General features: G+C 53.8%; 1 protein-coding gene across 4 annotated transcripts in view; it reads left to right on the top strand.

The window, feature by feature from the left end:
* SEMA5B (semaphorin 5B) overlaps positions 1-21383 on the top strand; it is a 132534-nt gene that overhangs the window by 106296 nt on the left and 4855 nt on the right. For all 4 annotated transcript variants that reach the window (XR_009008264.1, XM_057546026.1, XM_057546028.1 and 1 more), the window contains exons 5-21: positions 3549-3611; positions 3981-4079; positions 4527-4740; positions 5407-5692; positions 8037-8172; positions 9345-9552; positions 9662-9869; positions 16662-16779; positions 16929-17110; positions 18203-18346; positions 18548-18695; positions 18833-19058; positions 19246-19464; positions 19928-20098; positions 20201-20350; positions 20689-20733; positions 21176-21381. Coding sequence is in view for 3 of the 4 variants with exons in the window: in XM_057546026.1 (XP_057402009.1) it covers positions 3549-3611; positions 3981-4079; positions 4527-4740; positions 5407-5692; positions 8037-8172; positions 9345-9552; positions 9662-9869; positions 16662-16779; positions 16929-17110; positions 18203-18346; positions 18548-18695; positions 18833-19058; positions 19246-19464; positions 19928-20098; positions 20201-20350; positions 20689-20733; positions 21176-21381 (2823 nt within the window). In the remaining variant the exon portion in view is untranslated. The remainder of the gene's footprint in view (positions 1-3548; positions 3612-3980; positions 4080-4526; positions 4741-5406; positions 5693-8036; positions 8173-9344; positions 9553-9661; positions 9870-16661; positions 16780-16928; positions 17111-18202; positions 18347-18547; positions 18696-18832; positions 19059-19245; positions 19465-19927; positions 20099-20200; positions 20351-20688; positions 20734-21175; positions 21382-21383) is intronic.

Raw genomic sequence — 21383 nt, forward strand, 5'->3', positions numbered from 1 at the left:
TCATCAGAATAGGCATATTTCATTGATTCTCAGAGGCATATGTTTTCACATTTTACTGAGTCTGAAGTCAGGCCATGTCTTTCTGTCAAAGGCATCTTACAGTCACCATTGGCCAGACCACAGTCCTGATGGAGTTGTCTCTACCTGTGAAGGTGTGAACTTGGTCATTATTCCTGGTGTTCTCACCCAGCAACAGCCACCCATTGATATCTCAGCCCACAGACCATTTTAGGATCATATGAAGAGGGACTAGGAGTCCTGGTTTGTCAGAAAACCTTCTGTGGACACCTGCTGGTAAGATCAAGAAGGTGCCAGAATCCAACCTGCAGAATGGGGGCAATGACTTGGAAGAAAATTCTGGAAACCAGAGAGGAATACTCTTGAAGAATTGCTGCATCACCAGCTTCCTGGGTGGTTCAAAAAACGATAGTCTAAAACAAGCAAACAAACAAAACAACAGAAAATGAGCACTGATGACAATAGAAAAGTGATTCAGAAGAGATGAACTCTGAATTCAGAGAAGGTTTAAGAATATTTAATTAATATTGCTTACATTTTTCTTTTTTGTGTGCACAAGATTAATATATGATTAAATATATATCTAAATAAGAGCACTTCCAATAAGCTTACTTTAAAAATTTAAGTAATAAAGGAGTTCGGCAGTATGTTTTCTTTCTTCATGGTTCCTATTACGATAGATGGTGTCTTACATTCAGTGAAATCTGGGGTTCTAGTTGGTAGCAGTGAACAATTTTCACACATTCACAATAAAGTAAATACCGGTGTTGATTTTAAAGTATTAAGTAATTATATTAAAATATTAAATAATTAATATTACATAATTATAATGGGAGGACAGGGAGAGGGGAAATGTATGTGTGCTTTGGGGTGGGGGAGAATGGGGATGGGTAAGTGGAAAAAAATCTTCACCTCCGTAACAGGAAGTCAGAAGATGAAGTCTGAGATTGACACATATTTTTGAGAAATTGGATTTTAAAAAAACACATACAGAAAAATAGCTAAAGGAGTCTAAAGAAGTTTCCTTGGGAAATGGGGCTGGGGTGTGAGAAGAGCCGGTTGCTGAGGGCTTCTTAAATTACTTTTTCATACTGTTTAACTTTTTCAACTCTGCGCATCATTATTTTGATAAAAATAATTTTTAAAATAAAAATAAATAAAATGACTCAAGCCTGTTCTGTGCTGTTATCATTATAAATATACATGTTCTTTTCAGGCCATATGTTCTAACTTTTGGTTTGAGAAATCTACTCACTGTGAGAGGCTGCAGGATGTAACAGAGAGAGCTTAGCTCTAGTGTCAGCTGTCTGGGTTTGCATCTTGGGTTTGTTGCTTACTAGCTTTGTGACCTTGGGAAAATTGCTTGACTTCTCTGAGCTTTATTGTCCTCACCTGTAAAATGAAGAGAGAGGTGTGTCAAGTGCCTGTCCTGGTGCTCAGCTCCATGTGACTGTCTAACACCTTTTGTAGGGAGCATTTTCTTTTTTCAAATTTTATTTATTTATTTTATTTATGGCTGTGTTGGGTCTTCGTTTCTGTGCGAGGGCTTTCTCTAGTTGTGGCAAGTGGGGGCCACTCTTCATCGCGATGCGCGGGCCTCTCACTATCGCGGCCTCTCTTGCTGCGGAGCACAGGCTTCAGACGCGCAGGCTCAGTAATTGTGGCTCACGGGCCCAGTTGCTCCGCGGCATGTGGGATCTTCCCAGACCAGGACTCGAACCCGTGTGCCCTGCATTGGCAGGCAGATTCTCAACCACTGCGCCACCAGGGAAGCCCGAGTCTAACACCTTTTGATTGTACACAGCTGTCCCCCATGAGCCCACAACCCTCACAATGGGATTCCCACCCCCTTAGAAATAAGGCTGACCCCTTTAAAGTGCCCCGGTGCTCAGGGACCCCAAGGCCCCAGCAAGGCCCCTTTGTCCACACAGTCCCCCTGCAGCCACCCACTGTCCAGAGATTTAGGCCTGGACATCTGCAGTATATGTGGGTCATTGCCCTTTTCTGCCCCCAGAGGCCCTGAGTTTCCTTGTTCATATCCCTCTTTCTTCTCACATCAGGCTCAGTCTTGGAGCTTATGTGGTGCTGAGTATGACAATGCCTCCATTGTTCCTGGCCAGAAGCCCATGGCTCTGTGGCCAGATGCCAGGGGTCATTTGCCCTTCTCCAAGGTCTGGGAGCAGAGACCTGAGCTCCAGGCCTGGCATGGCAGGATGAGCCCAGCCTGGTCATGGGTCTGATGGAGGCATGACCAAACTCACCACCCAGCTCCCGAATCCAGGGTCTGCAGAGGTCAGCCCTCCCACTGCCCCACCAGGCAGGCGCCCTGGGGCTGTGGGTGAGCTGCAGCCTGGACGGCAGAGAGCAGCCCAGCCGCTCCGGCTCCCAGCACCTCTTCCCCTCCCACATCCTGGGTCCTGGAGCTCAGCAGGCAGTGACTGCACGCCTAGAAGGAGCTTTGTTAGAAATTAAAAGCAGGTGGGCTGTTTTTCTTTCTTTCTTTTTCTTTTTCTTTTTTTTTGTTTGCCCGTTTGGATAGAGAAGCTGCTTGCTCAGGGCTCCCTCTCCCAGGACAGGTAGGCAGTTCATGTTTATACATGTGACCCAGACGTATATAATGAGCCACACTCCAGGGCTGACACTGCCTGGACCTGAAGGGTATCACTCCTCCCTCCAGCCGCTCTTCAGTGACTGGGAGTGACATCTACTCTCAGAGAGTAGATGAAGGGGAACGGGGTTTTCTGGGTGGGGACAGCCCTCTCCTAAAGCCCTGGGCACTGGAGAACATGCAATGTCCTCTGAGTCCCTGAGTGGAAGCTGTGTCCCCAAAACACGACCCCACGATAGAACATGAGTGATACTACAGGGAAACAAGGAAGCAGCCTGTACAGAGGTGGGGCGAGGGTAGCAAGTAAGCAAGGGGAAGTCCTAGGTCCTTGAGGCAGTGGGATGAAGAGGGAAAAAACACATGGCCTTTGAACCAGGGATGTGGGTTCCAATCTCTGCTCTACCACATACCAGCGGCAAGTCATGCAGAACTTTGCAGGGTTGTAGTGGGCAGGTGAAATCGATCTCCTGTATCTAAGATTGGCCGATGTAGCCTTTCCTCCCTCCCTGCCTCCCATTCATTCGAGGGACATCTGGCACATACTGGAGGCACAATTCCGATCTCCCACTCAGGGCCTGGGGTGGGAATGAAGGTCCTTGGCCACCCAAAGTTCCTTGGCTAACCTGGGGAAGGAAGGGCTGGGGAGGTCCCAGGCCAGAGCCACGTGGGGACGACGTGGGATAAGGCGGTTTTTACTCCAGGCTTCCCCGACCCGAGCAGGTGTGGAGGGTTTTGGGCTGAGGGGGTGTCTCGGGGTAAGGAGTCTGGCAGCCCTGCCGGGTCCACGTGGATATTGTGCGAGGAACCTTACCCTGCAGGCCGTGGCTGGCCCTTTCCCAGCTCTGTCCTCTCCAGCCACGGCTGCTGCCCCCTCTGGCTGTGAGTGGCACAGCCGTGTGATGTCTGTGTGCTCCTCCCACAGGCCACAGAGTGGGCCTCCAACGAGGACACGCGCCGCTCCTGCCAAAGCAAAGGGAAGACCGAGGTACGTGGCCTTGGCCGCCAGGGGCCTGGCTTAGAGCCGGCGGGAGGCTTGTGGTTGTAGGGATGGAGGGGCACCGTGTGGGCACGAGGCCACCTGCATGAGAGGCCCAGCCTGGAGGAGCCAGGGGCTCCTGGTGCAGGTGGGGATGCAGCCTGAGCATCTGAGTGGGCGGTGAGGCAGGGAGCCGGCCTGGGAGGGAGGTGGGGGGGAGGGGAGACATCCACAGATGCAACCTCAGCTTCAGAATGGGGTGGATCTGGAGCAGAGAAGAGTGCTTTCGAATATTTGCGGTGCAGTGGAGGAGGGAAAGACACACAGCTCTGCAGCTGGAGAGTTTGTGCCTCTATTACTTCCCCTTTCTTGCTTCAGGAGGAGTGTCAGAACTACGTGCGAGTCCTGATTGTCACTGGCCGGAAAGTGTTCATGTGTGGGACCAATGCCTTCTCCCCAGTGTGCTCCAGCAGACAGGTGAGGGCTGTGCAGCGTCAGGCAGACAGAGGGGGACACCAAGAGCTTCTCTCACTCAGGCACACAGCCTTGGAATGGGGCTGTCAGTTCAACACAAAAACCAAAACGAAAAGGATGCCCAGTTAGATTTGAATTTCTGGTACAAAACAGACAGTATGTTAGTATCAGTATGTCCCAGGCAAGATTTGGGGCATCCTTACACTAAAAAATTATTCGCTGTTCATCAAAATTCAACCTCACCTTGGAGGGCCCTGACTCTTGGTACACCTTCCCCTCCATGATGGCTGCTCCCTCAGAGGGACTGTGGGGTGGGCAGTGAGGAGGAGGGGGAGGGAAGCAGAGGCCCAGAGAGACCAGGGACCCAGGAGGAAACAAATCTCTGGGGTGGAAAGAACAGGCAGCCCCAGGGCCTCGGGGAAAAGCGCCCCATCTCCCCATTATCCCCAGGTGGGGAACCTCAGCCGGACCGTGGAGAAGATCAACGGTGTGGCCCGCTGCCCCTACGACCCGCGCCACAATTCCACAGCCGTCATCTCCTCCCAGGGGGAGCTCTACGCAGCCACGGTCATCGACTTCTCAGGTCGGGACCCCGCCATCTACCGCAGCCTGGGCAGCAGGCCACCGCTTCGTACCGCCCAGTATAACTCCAAGTGGCTCAATGGTAAGGAGATCCAGCCCCGGGGGCTCCCCTGGTCCTAAGCCAGCTAGCCCACCCTGACCCCCATCAGTTTCCTTCCTGCCCAACCAGAGTGGGGCAGATGGTCGCCCAAGGACCACAGCATGCTGGAGAGGGACTGTGGATGAAATCACAGATGTCCTGAGGACCCAGAGCAGATAGAGGGCAGGCTACGAAGGGAGAGAAGGAGTTAGAAATTGATGAGGTGGAAAGGTTATGGGAAAGAAGAGATTGGAGGAGGGTGATTTGAGTTTTTTGCCCCTTGGAATTTAATCCCTGCTTCTCCACTAATGAGCTGTGTGGCCGTGAGCAAGTACTTGACTTCTCTGTGCCACAATAGTCTCATCTGTAATATGGGGACGATCACAGTATATACCTCATAGCTTGTTAAGAGGATCAAACGGGTTAATCCATATAAAGTACTTATAACAGTGTCTGGTACACAGTGAGTGCTTAGTCATCCGTGTTAACTATTACTATAACTGCACTTTGCATTGGAGGTGGGAACAGGGTTAGAGCCCCCAGGTCACCAAGCTGGTGGGGGGTTGTCAGGATGCCCATCTGAGGAAATGGAAGTAGTCGAGTACTCCCAGCTCTGCCCCCTTCCTCCCTCCTGGCCTGACCCACCCCTTGTTCCTCTTCTGCCCCCAGAGCCAAACTTTGTAGCAGCCTATGATATCGGGCTGTTCGCGTACTTCTTGCTGCGGGAGAACGCAGTGGAGCATGACTGTGGACGCACCGTGTACTCTCGGGTGGCCCGTGTGTGCAAGAACGACATGGGGGGCCGGTTCCTGCTGGAGGACACTTGGACCACGTTCATGAAGGCCCGGCTCAACTGCTCCCGCCCGGGCGAGGTCCCCTTCTACTACAACGAGCTGCAGAGTGCCTTCCACCTGCCGGAGCAGGACCTCATCTACGGGGTGTTCACCACCAATGTGTGAGTCCCTGCCCTCCCCCACCCTCCCCTGGATGTCAGGAATGCGCTCTGATCTGCTTCGAAGCCTGATGGCTTCGGGCAAGTCCCTCTCTGAGCCCTTGTTTCTCTTTCTGTAAAATGGGGATTGCTGTGCCTTCTGCACTGGGTCCTCTGAGGATTTTGTGACTTGCTGCCTCTGGAGAGGTAAGCATTTGTTCTGGGTTGCTGTGACGGTCAGGCCTAGGCCAGATATGAAGAAAGTAAAAGGAGCTGGATTGTGGCTCTGGGAAGGAAGAACTTGGTGGTGATGAAAGTGAAATAGGCTGCCTTCGATGAGGGGATGGCAGCCCCAGGAGGGTCCAGCAGCTGCCCATCGGGGAGGCTCAGAGGGGACTCTTTACCCTTCCAACCTCAGGACTCCATGATCCTGCTAAATCTAACTATCAGAGTCTTCTGGCAATCCCGACTGCCCTGGAAAACACAGGCTGGGAATTAGAACCCCTTTTGTTTCCTAGGTGTGAGGAAGGGTAACCCCCATGGAGATCATGAGACCCTCCTTCCACTGCCTCTTCTGTGTAAAGGCTGACCCATTCAGGTGATTTTTTTATGGAGAATGCTGAATGGGCAGCAGAGACCAAGAAACACATTTGTTGTACAGGATGCTGTGCTGGGTTCTTTGTAAGGACAGAAACATATGAAGCATAGAGTGGAGTTTGCTTATCTAGGGCCCCAGATAGCAGGCATTGGATGAGGGCCAGGTTAGCTACAGGAAGGATAGTCTAAGGGGATGGACAGGGAGGAGAGTGAAGCAGGGAAGCTGGAGCAGAGAAGCCATCCAAGCCAGGGGACAGACATGCAGCACAGCCCACAGAGGCCATGAGCTGACAGCGGGGACTCAGTGACCAGCCCGCTGTCAGCAGCAGAAGGTGGGCAGCTGTGAGCAAAGGGCAGGAGTCACTGGAGAGGCATCAAGGGAAAATAGCATTAGTGTAGACTGCAAATTGTTTATGTATTGTGCACCTTCACCATGCCCCAGGTTCTTGTCATGGTGGCGGTCAGGGGGATGGGGGACACACCAGTGAGCAAGAGCAGACCTGACTCTGCCCATAAGGAGCTTACATTCTCGAGAATGGCCAGTTTTAACTGTAACAAATTCTACAGAGGGAAAGGGCAGTGTGCAGAGAAGCTGTGATCAGTGTGGAGGGTTGATGATCAGGGAAGGCTTCCTGTAGAAACTGACATCTACAGGATGACTGGGAATCATCCTGTAGCTAGGGGAGAGGAGCATTGCAGCCCGAGGGAACAACATGTACAAAGCTTGGGGTGGGGAAAAATGTTTGAGGAACTGAGAGGAGACCCGTGTGGCAGGAACCTGGCGGGTGAGGAGGCGAAAGACAGGAGAGTCAGCCGAGGGGTGGGCATGGGAGGATTATGCCCGGAAGGGCCTTGTAGACTGCTTTAAGGGTTTTGATCCTTATCCTAAGAGTGAGGAGACGTTATTGGAGGGTTTGAAGGAGGACAGGGACTAGCTCAGATGTGCATTTTGTAACACTCACTCTGGCTGCTGTGTGGATAATGGACCCGAGGAGACCAGACAGGCTGCAGGGACAGTGCAGCATCCTGGAGGAGACAGTGGGGACTGCGACCAGGCAGAGGGGAGCGAAATGCACACATCTGGGAGAGGGACTGAGCGCAGAGAACAGCCCTGGAAACACTTGGTGTAGTGGTATCCTTTCTCCAAACTGCCCACATCAGACTCATAGAAACGTCTGAATCCATGACTGAAAGGGATCTGAGAGGTCATCTGGCTGCGGGTGGTGGGCTGCAGCATAGATTACTGGTTTGGCAACGAAGTTGTTGTTGGTTTTTCTTTTTTTTAAATAAAATAAATAAAGCAGAATCGATTGGAATAAAAATATCAGAGTATAATGTATTTAGTAAGGGTGCATATTGTTTCATGAAAATTCATTGCAAATGTGTATGTGTGCATGTATGTGTGTGTCCTACTGAGCTGTAATATAAAATACATTTCTTACAGTGGGCCAGGGACTAAAATGTTTGAAAACCATTGACTTTATTTGACCCTCCCACTGAATAAACGAAGGGGATGAGGAAGTAGCACAGAAGGATCCATCAGGGCTTCTCATCAGTGGGTCTTTCTTTCCCGGAGGCTTTCCACGGTGTGAAGACCATGTTTCCTCCTTCTGTGATACCCCTGTGGCGCGGAAGGCACCAGAGTCATCATAGGTGCCTAGTAAGCCTTGGAGCTGTGCCATGCTGTGATTTGACAGCTGGCCATGGGATTTAAGGGGAAGGTGCCGAGGCCTCCAGGGAAGGCAGCATGCCTCCATCTCTTGCCTTTCAGAAACAGCATTGCCGCATCTGCTGTCTGCGCCTTCAACCTCAGTGCCATCTCTCAGGCTTTCAATGGCCCGTTTCGCTACCAGGAGAACCCCAGGGCTGCCTGGCTCCCCATCGCCAACCCCATCCCCAATTTCCAGGTACAGCGTCTCCTCCCCTTTCCCTCTCCTCACATACCACCCTCCCCCAGACTACCAGCCGCAAGCTGATTCCCAGCTACTTAGTGCTACCACCAAATGTGTCCCTGCTGATCTATGCCCATCTGTGGGGTCTGCGATGGTTCCCTAAGAGGGTGGTAACCTCAAGACTGTGGAGCAAGAAAGGGAGAGTGGGTGGGATGCAGAACAAGGGGGCCTGCTCTGAGCCATCTCTAAATGTGACCCCTCACCTCCAGAGAGGCAGGGAGGTGGGACCTCAGCTCTACTCAGTGTAGGGAACCAGGAGAGCAGTCACAAGCTATGTGGCCAGAATTCAGGGATTTTTAGCTGGAGTTTGCTTGCAGTCTACCCAGTATGGGTACTAATGCCTGGAGGATCTCTGAGCACCAGGAGTGGTCAGAGCCCAGCCATGGGTGGTGTGAGCATCCCCAGTGTGGAGAAGGGGAAGTAGCCATGGGACAGAGAAAACTGCAGATGGTTGATTTGCATATCCATCCAGCTTCCTGACCAGGAGGCAGAATGGAGCAGGGAAAGACCTCAGGCTTTTCAGTAGTACAATCCTGACCCAGATCTAGCCCTCTCTGTGTGACCTTGGGCAAGTCACTCAACCTCCTTGAGCCTCTTTACCCTCATCTGGCACATGGGGATAATACCATCGACCTCATAGATACGCTGGAGGGTTGATATGCACCTGAGGTGGTCGGTAGAATGTAGTAGGTGCTCAATAAATGGTAGTTGCCTTCCAGCTTTGGTTTAGAAGGCGTAAGAACCTTGAGCTGATAGGGACTTGGGAGAAGGAAGGCAGGGCTTGGCCCAACATGGGGGAGGGGCACCTACAGCGACAGCATGAAATAACACGACACTTGTTATCCACACTCATGATCAGTTTCTAGATAATCCAGCCCCCCTTTCATCTTCCTTGTCCTCTTCTCCATCCCTGGTAGGTCCCTCATCCTCCGTCTTCCCAGCCTCATTTTCCCTTAGTTCCCAAAGATGAGGCATCTTCCTGGAAGAGGGTGCAGGGCACTTAGCGGGGGATTTTGGGGGGCGGGGAGCAGGGATTGGAGAATCAGAGTCTGGGTTGCGAGGAAGGAGGGATATGGGATCACGGCAGCCCGGCGGCTGGGCACGCGTGACCCGGTTCCCCGCCGCAGTGCGGCACCCTGCCCGAGGTGGGCCCCAACGAGAACCTGACGGAGCGAAGCCTGCAGGATGCACAGCGCCTGTTCCTGATGAGCGAGGCCGTGCAGCCGGTGACACCGGAGCCCTGCGTCACCCAGGACAGCGTGCGCTTCTCACACCTCGTGGTGGACCTTGTGCAGGCCAAGGACACGCTCTACCACGTGCTCTACATCGGCACGGGTGAGGCCGCCCCGCCCCGCCGGCGCTCGGGGTGGGAGGAGGTTGAGCGGCAGGGCCTGGGCCTCGAGGTTCCGGGGCCTTTAAGGCCACCCTGATCTGGCCCCTCCAGAGTCCGGCACCATCCTGAAGGCGCTGTCCACGACGAGCCGCAGCCTCCGCGGCTGCTACCTGGAGGAGCTGCACGTGCTGCCCCCCGGGCGCCGGGAGCCGCTGCGCAGCCTGCGCATCCTGCACAGCGCCCGCGCGCTCTTCGTGGGGTTGAGCGACGGCGTGCTGCGGGTGCCGCTGGAGAGGTGCGCCGCCTACCGCAGCCAGGGGTAAGCGGGCGCCGCGGGAAGGCGGCCGGGCGGCCGGGCGGCCGGGCGGGCGGGCCTCCAGACGCAGACCCCTGCCGATCGCGCTGGGAGCTGGCGCTTAAGAGGTGGAGCTTCGGAGTCAGGTCGTCCTGGGGTGGCATCCTGGCGCAATCTCCAGTTGTGTGCCTTTGGACAAGTCATTTAACCTCTCTGAACCTTGGTTTCCTCCTCATAAAATCTCTGCAGGGTTTTTGTGAAGGATAAGTGGGATAATCTGCCGAAACCACTTATCACTCACCTGGGGGATATATGTGCTGAGCAAACGGTGGTGACTGTCGTTATCCCTGTTGTCAAGCCCACAGTTAGGGCCTGGTGGCCGTCTCTAGACCACTTGATTTACTCTCAGTCCCTTCAGTTCAGAGAATGGTCTTTATCTTTGAAACCACAGCACTTGCTATGCAGATGTGATGGCAGATAGGAGATGATGCTTTGAGTCAGCCCCAAGTTTGCTTCTGTAACTTCCCCACTTAGAAGAGGCAGAAAGGCCTGGCATGGATGGGGTGGAGGTGAGGAAACATGTGGCGATGGGACGTTGGCTTCCCAACAGCTTCTGCAATCAGTTCTCCATACCTTAGCTTCAGGTGGATTCACAAATTTGGCAATAATGACATTCACGTTAAAGGGGGAAACAAAAGCCTATTCCAAAGCCAAATGCAAATGTATCTCAGACTCCTAAGCATGTGAGGCTACCCTGAGCTGCACCCGCTCATTTTGGAGATAATTCAAAAATTGCCTTTAGCTGGCATAGCCACAGCCATGTGGGCTCCTGTGGCCTTTGCAACACAGGGACCTCCTGGCTGTGCCCATCTGTCCTCAAGATTTGGGAGACAAATGGCATCCAGGCGGCCAAGCGTTGTTTTCCAGCCCTGGTGGAGCATGCTGGGATCTGAGCAGAGGCCTGAAGGGCCAGGGAGGAGGCTAGAAGGTCATGGTGTGACAGCGGGGAGCCGGGGGGGGGGGGAGAGGCGAGTGCAGTGGGCAGGTACCCAAGCTTCCCTCAGCCCCAGCACAGGGCTCCATCAGCAAAGCACCAAACATTTGCAAAGCCCTCCCATGCTCAGAGCACTTCACAGGGCTGTCGGTGTGAGAAGAGGGACGCAAGATGAAATAGGTCTGGAACACTCTCATTTCCCTCAGGGCTCTAGATGTCTGGTTGGGGAGAGAAACCTTGGCCTGAATCTGACATGTGGGGAGAGAATGGGGTATAATGGGAGGGACTTGTGTGGTGGAATTGGATATACCTGGGACTCCATCTCAGCTCCATCATCTGCCAGCTATATGATCTTGAGCAAGTTACTTACTTAACCTTTTGAGCTTTGGCTTTCTCCTGGGGAAAATAGGAGGAAATGTGATGAAGCAGATGGTATTTACTTTTGGCAGAGGAGTTGTAAGGATTGGGAATAATGCTCACAAAGTGCCTAGTCCAGCGAGTCATCATTGGTAGCTAGTGTCCTTATTCCTTTTTTATCTCCGCAAATGCATTTAGGGGCCCTCCGGTCTCCTGGGCTCTCTGGAGTCTCAGAATTTGTGACATTGGATACAGACAGCACTGCTTGGCAATGAATCATGGCATTTCCCTCTTATGTTCTTCTTTAACTGCTGTGTCATTATTAAACTTTTCACAGGTACCGTGTTCTTTAAGAGGTTGTAAATCCTTGAAGGCAAGCCCAATGTCCCAGTATTTTTTATACTCCACCAGGGGGCCATGCCCAGCCCCAGACACAAAGTGGCCTTCTACACATGACTGATCCTGCAGTTGATTGATTGCTTGGCCTGAGAGCAGGCTGGTGCAGGAGAGGTGTGGGGAATGGGACTGGAAAGTGGATTGAGGCCAGCTGAGAATGCCAAGGGAGGATTTTGACTTGAATCCTGTGACTGGGGGCACTGAAGTGGTCTTTGAACGGGGGAGTGGTGTGATGGGCAGTGTGAAGAGGTGTCTTACAAAGATCAATCAGACAGTGGCGAGCAGCATTGTCTTGGGGCAGATGGTTGGCCAGCGTGAGCTGCTGTGGCTCTGGGCCAGATATGACGTGATGGGATCTGCAGTGGAACGAGAGGAGGGACGATGCCGGACGTTTCCCCATTCACGTGGTGCTGCAGACAGGGGACAGGGAGTTCGCGAAATGTGGCCAGGTGGAACAGCAAGGTAGACAGAGGTCAGTTCGGGGTCTGATACTTTTGGTTTCCTGAGTTTGGGATAAGAGGCCTTGATATGTACAGTGGAAACCCTGCCATAAAGCTATAGGTGGATCTAAAATGTGAGGTCTCATTACTGCAAAGTAATAAAATGACCAGAGTAAGCCCGTGCTGCCAGCAAACTGTGTGCTCCGGGAGTCTGGGAGCCAACTGCCCATCACACTGTATCAGAATTTATGCTGTTGTGAGGCAGTTTGTCATGGGGTTTTACTGTGTCCCACGAGAGACATTTCCTGCTTCTTTCCTCATTCCTTCCAAAGCTGGCAGGAAGCTGAGGGTGGGTAAGCAGAGGCCCCTTCAGGCCCCCTCCTCTGTCCAGAATGCAGGGGCTTGTCTCTAGCACCCTCCTTTCACTCAGGCAAACCTCAGCCCCATGGGGCACGACCAGGACCCTGGCCTGGCCAGAGAGACCGGTGCTCCCAGGAGGAGGAGCAGAGGGAATGAATGGCTGGCTGGCTCTACAAAGCAGGTGTTTTATGTATGAAGAACTGCCCCCTTCCTCCTTCCAGCACGCCTTTCATGCTGCCCTGGAGGGAGGGGCCCCTTATTGCCAGCTTATCCCAACCTCCCTCCCTGGCAGTGGGTCTGGGCCCCGTTCCACTACCATCTTAAGTAATGGCCACTTGCTTCCAAGCTCCACCCTGGACAGCTCCCATTGTGAGATTATTGCTACGCGGTGCTGGAATCCGCCTGCTTGCAAATTCCACCATCCATCTCTGTCCTGCTTTGGAGCCCATGAAATGAACCTGTTGCCTTTTGTAATGGCTGCTTGAGACACTGCAGTAAAAAAGCCATGATGATATATTATTTGTCTGATGGCTGCTTTTATGAAAGGAACTCTAAACTGCCACCCACTCCTATAGTCAGAGACACACTTTAACTCTCCTCTGCTTGGAGCTTTAATTTTCTTAAGAACATTCTCTGCTCTGGAAGCTCTGGAGTGGCCTTTGGCCAAAAGCAGCAAATGTGGACAAGAAAAGAGCTCAGGCGCTGGTGCCAGGGGAGTCTCGCAGGTCCCCTCAGGCGGCCAGGACTGGGGCAGGGCAGGGCAGGGCAGGCGTGTCCATGGAGAATCTGGTCTCCTCTTTCTTCTCTGGGAGAATTGAGAGCAGGAGAGGCTGAGGGTGAGGGATCCTGAGTGAGGGGGCTGGGCCAGCATCTACTCTGTGTTTTTCTTCACTCTTTTCTTATCCTGTCATGGATTGGAAAGACAAGGCACTTCATCGCTTGGCTTGAGAACCCTGACAAAAGTGGCCCTGGAACAGCAGTTCTAATGCTGTTCATTGCAATCACCTGAGGAGTGTTTCAAAGACTCTCGTGCCTGGGCTTACTCCAGTCCAGAAGGCCCAGAAATAGGGTTTTTTGTTTTGTTTGCTTAAGCTTTTTAAAAGATCCCCAGGAGATTCTAATTTGTTGTCAAGACTGGGAACAACTGTTCTAGAACTGGTTAGGCCCTAGATGAAAGAAGTAGCATGAGGCAAGTTGCATTCCTCCAGAATCTTCTGTTTTTATCTTGTGTAAATCAATTCAAATTATCTGCTCTCATCCATTCTCTCTACTGGCAGACATTTGTTTTCGATGGATAGAATCGTATATATGTATGTATGTATGTATGTATGTATTATTATTATTATTATTAATCACTCGTCATGGCTAGTTTTTTTTTAAACTATTTAATCTATGTTGCTTATAAAGTGCCATATCAGTGCTTCTAGAGTTTGATGCCCATTTCTGAGAACTGAGGGAAATACACTCAGGAGTGGGCTTTACTGAGTTCTGATTGGCCGAATCTGCTAGCAGCAAATTTGACCCAAATGTCAGCCAGTAAGCAGAACCTCAAAACCACAGGATGCTGAGACTACTTTTGCACATGTATTGTATTTAGTCCTATGATGTCTAGTTTGATGTATTTGCTGGCGAAACACCCCTAAATCAAACCATTGATCCCAAATGAAAATATGAGCACCTGTACATTGTATAATTCACACAAATTGCCCTTGAGAGAATAAAGTGGAAACATAGTCTTGAGAAACAGATGAGTGTTCTGGATTCCCAGGTGGGCCAGGGTATGTTTACTGGGGTCCAGCGAGGCTGTCACTCACTGAAACCCCACGCATCGCCTCCTTAATCGAAGATCATGGGTTGCTGGAGAAAGGGACAACACTGTCTTTGCCCTCCTCTGGCAACAAGGGGGAGCCCCACCCTCTCCTTCTTTTTTTTTTTTTTTTAATGTATTTATTTAATTTATTTATTTTTGGCTGTGTTGGGTCTTCGTTGCTGCGCGCGTGCTTTCTCTAGTTGCGGTGAGCAGGGGCTAGTCTTCACTGCGGTGCACAGGCTTCTCATTGTGGTGGCTTCTCTTGTTGCGGAGCACAGGCTGTATGCACGCAGGCTTCAGTAGTTGTGGCACGAGGGCTCAGTAGTTGTGGCTCACGGGCTCTAGAGTGCAGGCTCAGTAGTTGTGGCGCACGGGCTTAGTTGCTCCGCGGCATGTGGGATCTTCCCGGACCAGGTCTCGAACCCGCGTCCCCTGCATTGGCAGGCAGACTCTCAACCACTGCGCCACCAGGGAAGCCCCACCCTCTTCTTTATAAGGTCTCTGTATAACCTCTTTTCTCTTTGGTCTACTGAACTCACTGAAAATAAAGAACTCACCTGACAGGTGACTTTCCCTGAAGCTTCAAGAGAAAAGAAAGATTCTATCCTGGAGACACCAAAAGGGGCAGCCCCTTGACTCCTTTGTGTATCCCTTTAGCCCTGGGCAGCCTTGGCCCCTTTGGCCAAAGGAAAATCCCTCTGCAGACTCATGTCATCGCATGGGCTCCCCCACCCTGTTTGTCATCCAGCACCTCCTTAACCCCAAACCTCTTCTGCTTTCTAACCTCCAATTACTGCCTCACTCTCACTCTCAGTGCTCTCCTAGGCCCTCTGCAGCAGGCCCACTGCTGTGGAGCAGCCAGGCCTGGCCAGAGAGGGTGGAAGTTGGCCAAAGGAGGCAGAAGGGACCCAGCAAATCCCCTGAGGTTGGCAGTGGGCTCTCTGGGTGTTGGAGGGAACTTCCTTCAGGCTCCAGAATCTGATATTCTGTTTACTTAGCAATGGACAGCAAATCCTGATTCCACAATTGCCATATTGTTTTTCCCCTCCTTGGAGTCTTACCAGTAGAGATTTAATTTTTGTTGTTGTTGTTAAAAACTGTAGAGGAGACAATGACTAAGTCAGAAGTCAAAAGGGAAGAGAGGAACCTAGGTTATGAGAAGTGGGGGCTTTGGCACATGCATCAGCGTGTGAACTGTTACCTCTCCTGGCTCATTTGAGATAGACCTGCCTGGGAATGGGGACCTGGGATGTGACCCCTGGCTCATCCCAGCCGGAGCTCATTCTTATGATGCCAATGCATTGGACTCTGGGTCCTGCCACTGAGCAGCGCAAACATGTGGATGCCCAGGTGACCCTGGACTATGCCCAGGTGTCCCCTGACCCTGCACCTGTGTTCTGAGGCGTGGGCTCACGTTCACTCAGTGTGTGAAGTAAGACACAGCCTCCAGCTGGGAGGCAGGAGCATGAGGGGAAGAGTGTGGTGGGGAGGTCTAGGTTCTAGCCCCAGCTCTGCCATGTACAGTTTGTGTGATCTTGGGGAAACGCCTGTTCCCTTCTCTGTGACTGTTTCTTCCTTTGTACAATGAAAAGGTTGTTTAATGGATCCCAGTGATTCTCAGTCTGGCTCCCATTAGAATCACCCTCAAGCTTTTAAATCCCCAGCCCACCCACCCAGAAATTCTTGTCTGGGGTGGGCCCAGGTATCAGTATTTTTTAAAAAAATCCTTTAGGGACTTCCCTGGTGGTCCAGTGGTTAAGACTCTGCGCTCCCAATGCAGGGGGCCTGGGTTCGATCCCTGGACAGGGAACTAGATCCCACATGCTGCAACTAAGAGCCCTCATTGCGCAACAGAGATCTCTCACGCAGTAACAAAGATCCCGCAGGCTGCAACTAAGACCCGGCGCAGCCAAATAAATAAATAACTACTATTTTTTTTAATGAAGGAAAAATTTTAAAGCTCCTTTAGTGATTCTAACATCAGTCAGGATTGAGAACCACTGGGCCAGATCATCTGTAAGGTCCTTTCCATCACTATAATCAGAGTGTCTAGCAGGGAGGAACTACCTCTTTGGATTTCTGTTCACCACGTCTTCACCTGTGGCCCTAGATGAGGACTGTGGGGCACCCAGACTCAGGGAAGGCAGTAATCTCTTGGCGAAGTGTGTGGGTTCTGGAGCACCACAGTGTGAGTCCATGGTCGGCTCTGGGTTTCCTCCATGTAACATGAAGATAATAACAGTACCTTCCTTATTGAGTTGTTGTATTGAGTTAATTCATGCTTCTAAAGTGCTTAAAACGATGCCTGGCACACAGTAAGTACTCAATGAACTTCGTTATTGTTGTGGAGGACAACTGAATGAAAGAAGTGCCCAGAGGAGCGTGTCCAGGTGTATTCTTGGGATGCAGGTGATGGTGGGAGTCCAGTGGGCTTGAGTCTCTGGACCTCTGTCCGGCAGGGCATGCCTGGGGGCACGGGACCCGTACTGCGGCTGGGACGGGAAGCAGCAACGTTGCAGCACGCTCGAGGACAGCTCCAACATGAGCCTGTGGACCCAGAACATCACAGCATGTCCTGTGAGAACCCTTTTGTACCCCCCACCAGGGACCTCTTCCCCCGAATTCAGGCCATGACTCTCCATCAGTGTCCCCACAGCCCTGGGACCTTGTACCTTCCCTGCCCCTGCCTTGTGTGACAGGGTCCTGCTCCTGGTGTGTGTCTGCAGGTGCGAAATGTGACTCGGGATGGGGGCTTTGGCCCATGGTCACCATGGCAACCGTGTGAGCACTTAGATGGGGACAACTCAGGTTCTTGCCTGTGTCGGGCCCGGGCCTGTGACTCCCCCCGACCCCGCTGTGGGGGCTGTGACTGCCTGGGGCCAGCCATCCACGTTGCCAACTGCTCCAGGTATGTGAGGACGCAGGGCTTGCCGGCGGTGGCCTTGGAATGGGGGAGGGGGGATGGAGGGAACGGGGCATCCCCAGCCAGCTGTTTGCACTAAGGGACAGAAAACACTTCAGGGCTGTGCAGGGCACTGGACAGGTGGCTGATGTCCGAGGCAGGAAACATGAGCCCTGGGAGAGTTTCCACTCCAGTGGGAGAGAACTTTCTGCCTTGCGGTGCTCTTAATACAAAGAGGCATGGGAGTTACCCTAGCCAGATCATATCCTCAATAAGCCTTGCAGTCCCAAACAGGAGGGACAGCATGGGATGGTGGTAGCTACCTAACCACTCTGAGCTTCTCTAAATGAGCGTTACAGTGCCCACCCTGAAGGTTGTTGGGAGAGTTAAATGAGATCATATTATATATATACAGAGAGAGTTTGCACACTGCCTACTACCTGAGGACTCCCTAAAGTGGTTAAATTAAATAACCCATAATTCTTGACACTCTTAAAATAATTTTATATACACCACATTTATTAATTTAACCATCACAACAACCTCATGGGGTAGGAATACAATCATTATCCTTACTTTAAAGATAAGAGTATGATGAGGCACAGAAGGTTTCAGTAACTTGCCCAGCCTTAAACAGCCAGTAAGTGGTAGAGCCAAATTTTGAAAATTAGGGGCAAAGGAGACAAGAGTGGGTGGTGTCCTGAGGTTGAAGCAAAGCATGTGCACTAGTAGAATGGGGGAGAGAGCACGGGTTTGAATACCAGGGTCTGCCAACCAACAAGGCTGAAACAAAGGTTGCAGATGGCAAAGGCCTTCTCTAGAGAATGTGTCCTTTTCCCCTGCGAGTAGAGGCCATGTGGGTATACCTTTGTGCTCTAACCCTAAGCACAGCCTGATATATGGAAGAAGGCTCTCAATGCATGTTCGAGGAGTGAACAAATGAATGAATAAGTCATTCCTGAGAAGGCCTGGTTAGGAACTATCTCCTGTCAATGGCACTTCTGACAACAATACAAAATCCATCTATGCAGATGTGATTAGATCTGAGAAGCTAGAGCTCAGAGGGTCATTTGTCTCTATCCCCTCCGGCCCCACCAGGAACGGGGCGTGGACACCGTGGTCATCGTGGGCCCTATGCAGCACCTCCTGTGGGATTGGATTCCAGGTCCGCCAGCGAAGTTGCAGCAACCCTGCTCCGCGCCACGGGGGCCGCATCTGCGTGGGCAAGAGCCGGGAGGAACGGTGAGCTAGGGCGTGGCTATTGGTTTCTGCGACAAGCCAGCCCCGAGGTCCCCGACTTCCCGGGCCCCCTAGAAGGTGGCCTGGATTCTCCAGCTGGTCCCGTGGACCCTCGTTTTCCCAGTCTCGCAATCCCAGTGACCTCTCATAGGGAAAGGGGTGCCCGTTCCCTAGAGTAACGACTCCTCCCCCTCTCCCCGTCAGGTTCTGTAACGAAAACACGCCTTGCCCGGTGCCCATCTTCTGGGCATCTTGGGGCTCCTGGAGCAAGTGCAGCAGCCACTGTGGGAGCGGTGTGCAATCGCGGCGTCGGGCCTGTGAGAACGGCAACTCCTGCCCGGGCTGCGGCGTGGTGAGGGCCGGGCCGGGGGCGGGCGCGGGATGCCAGGACCTCGAGCCAAGGGGAGGGCAGAGAAGGGGTGGGGGGCGGAGCGCGGGGCAGGCCTGGGGCTGCGAGGCTGTGCAACAGCACCAGCCCTCACCCCGAAGGAGTTCAAGACTTGCAACCCTGAAGGCTGCCCCGAAGTGCGGCGCAACACGCCGTGGACGCCCTGGCTACCGGTGAACGTGACCCGGGGCGGGGCGCGGCAGGAGCAGCGCTTCCGCTTCACGTGCCGCGCGCCGCTGGCCGACCCCCACGGGCTGCAGTTTGGCCGGAGGAGGACGGAGACCCGAACCTGCCCCACGGACGGCTCTGGAGCCTGCGACACGGACGGTACAGCCCTGCGCCTCCCCACCCGCCACCCTCCCTCCCAGGCCCAGAGCGATGGGGCGGGGCCGGGAGTGAGAGCTGGGGGAGGAGGGGGCGGGGAGGGGACGTGCGGTTTGGAAGAAGGCGGGAGGCCTTTGGGCTGCCGTGGGAGCCCTCTGTGGCTGAGGCCAGCCCCCCTGTGTCCCCCCAGCCTTGGTGGAGGAGCTCCTGCGCAGCGGGGGCAGCTCCCCGCACACGGCGAGCGGGGGCTGGGCCGCCTGGGGCCCGTGGTCCTCCTGCTCCCGGGACTGTGAGCTGGGCTTCCGCGTCCGCAAGAGAACGTGCACGAACCCGGAGCCCCGCAACGGCGGCCTGCCGTGCGTGGGTGACGCTGCCGAGTACCAAGACTGCAACCCCCAAGCTTGTCCAGGTGACCCTCCACTAAGGAATCTGGCCCAGGGAACCCCCATCGGGGAGACTCCCAGGCCTACCCAGCCTACAGCTAACTCCTGCTTGGAGACCTCTCCTCCCTGCCAACTCTGTACAGGGGCCCCAGAGCAATTTTCTGCCCTGAACATGGACACGGCAGCTACTCCCAGGGACCAGGGCATTTCCTCACCCTCCGTGTCACTGTTTTCTCTCCTTTAATGGGTTAGCTAGACAAGGCGCTTGATTTGAGGCGGAGTTGGTTTTTGGTGTCCTCTCTGCAGCCTGCATTTCCCCTGCCACCCCTGAGGGGAGGGGGACTCCCTAACAGTGGATTGTAGCGCTGGGGCGGGGCGGACGTTGAGGGCAGTGTGGCCCTGAGAGGCCTAGCCTGGGATGGGGTAGAAGACCGTCTTGGGCCATGCCTGCACCTGCAGCCCCTCTTCACCCACCCCATCCCCTTGCAGTGCGGGGTGCCTGGTCCTGCTGGACCTCTTGGTCCCCATGCTCAGCCTCCTGCGGTGGCGGCCACTATCAACGCACCCGTTCCTGCACCAGCCCCGCCCCCTCCCCGGGCGAGGACATCTGTCTCGGGCTGCACACGGAGGAGGCGCTGTGTGCCACACAGGCCTGCCCAGGTACTCAGTGCATCTGGCAGGGACTGGGGAGCAAAGCGGAGCCTGCCCATCCCCCCTAAGGGGGTCTGCGTGGTTAACCTCATCCCAACCCACACCCCACAGAAGGCTGGTCGCCGTGGTCTGAGTGGAGTGCATGCACGGAGGATGGAGTCCAAAGCCGTGGCCGGCACTGTGAGGAGCTGGTCCCCGGGCCCAGCACTTGTGCCGGAAACAGCAGCCAGAGCCGCCCCTGCCCCTACAGGGAGATTCCCGGTAGGTCTTCGAGCCAGCGCCTTCACACCAACCCTTCCTGCCCTGAGCCCCCAGCTTCCTTACCCTTCTGAAGTATCCTGGGGGTGCAGGATGAAATGCCAGGGTGGGAGGTTCGCACACTTCGGGCCTTTGCCCTTCCTCATTTAATGGATGGGCCGACCTTTCTCAGAGGTGGGGCCTGGAGGGAGACCAAGGGCAATGAAGGTCCCCCGGTGCAGTCCCACAGGTCAGCGCTGACCCAGGGGTCCTCCGAGACACACACCGACACACACCGCCCTGGAGGGACCCACGTCCTCTCCTCCCTGCCTCTTACACCCACTCTGCTTGTCTTCCTGCAGTGATCCTGCCTGCCTCCAGTGTGGACGAGGCCACTGGCTGTGGAGGTAAAAGGAACCTGCCCCACCTCATGATGCTGCCCTACGATCCACGCCCCGCCCTCCCCAAGGAGGAGACCCATCTACTCCGAAACCTGGAGTCTCTCCACTTCTCGCTCCAGACCCACAAACCTTGTTGAGGTCCCGCACTGCTTTAGACCACATGTGGGGGAGTCTGGGCGATTCCATCCATGCCCCTCAGCGAAGAAGTGGTGGTCAAGTCTGTATTCAAGAAGAGTCACCCAACTCCACACCACTGGCTGCCTCCTCTGACCCAAGCCACAGGTGGTCCTGTGAGACAGGCCCCTGGTGACAGGCCACGCAGCCTTCCTGTTTCTGATGACTCTGGCTTCAAAGCCCTTCCCTTTATGTCTCACAGCCTCCTAGTGGGAGGCAGTTGGGGGTCTTCACAGTGGCCCTCTCCTTACCTCTTGTCTCTTCCCTCTCCCAGGGTTCAGTCTCATCCACCTGGTGGCCACAGGCATCTCCTGCTTCCTGGGCTCTGGGCTGCTGACCTTGGCGGTGTACCTGTCCTGCCAGCACTGCCGGCGCCAGTCCCAGGAGTCCACGCTCGTCCATCCCGCCACCCCCAACCACCTGCATTACAAGGGTGGGGGTGCCCCCAAGAATGAGAAGTACACACCCATGGAATTCAAGGT

Source organism: Balaenoptera acutorostrata, chromosome 4, assembly GCF_949987535.1.
Source record: "Balaenoptera acutorostrata chromosome 4, mBalAcu1.1, whole genome shotgun sequence".
NCBI classification, from domain to species: domain Eukaryota; kingdom Metazoa; phylum Chordata; class Mammalia; order Artiodactyla; family Balaenopteridae; genus Balaenoptera; species Balaenoptera acutorostrata.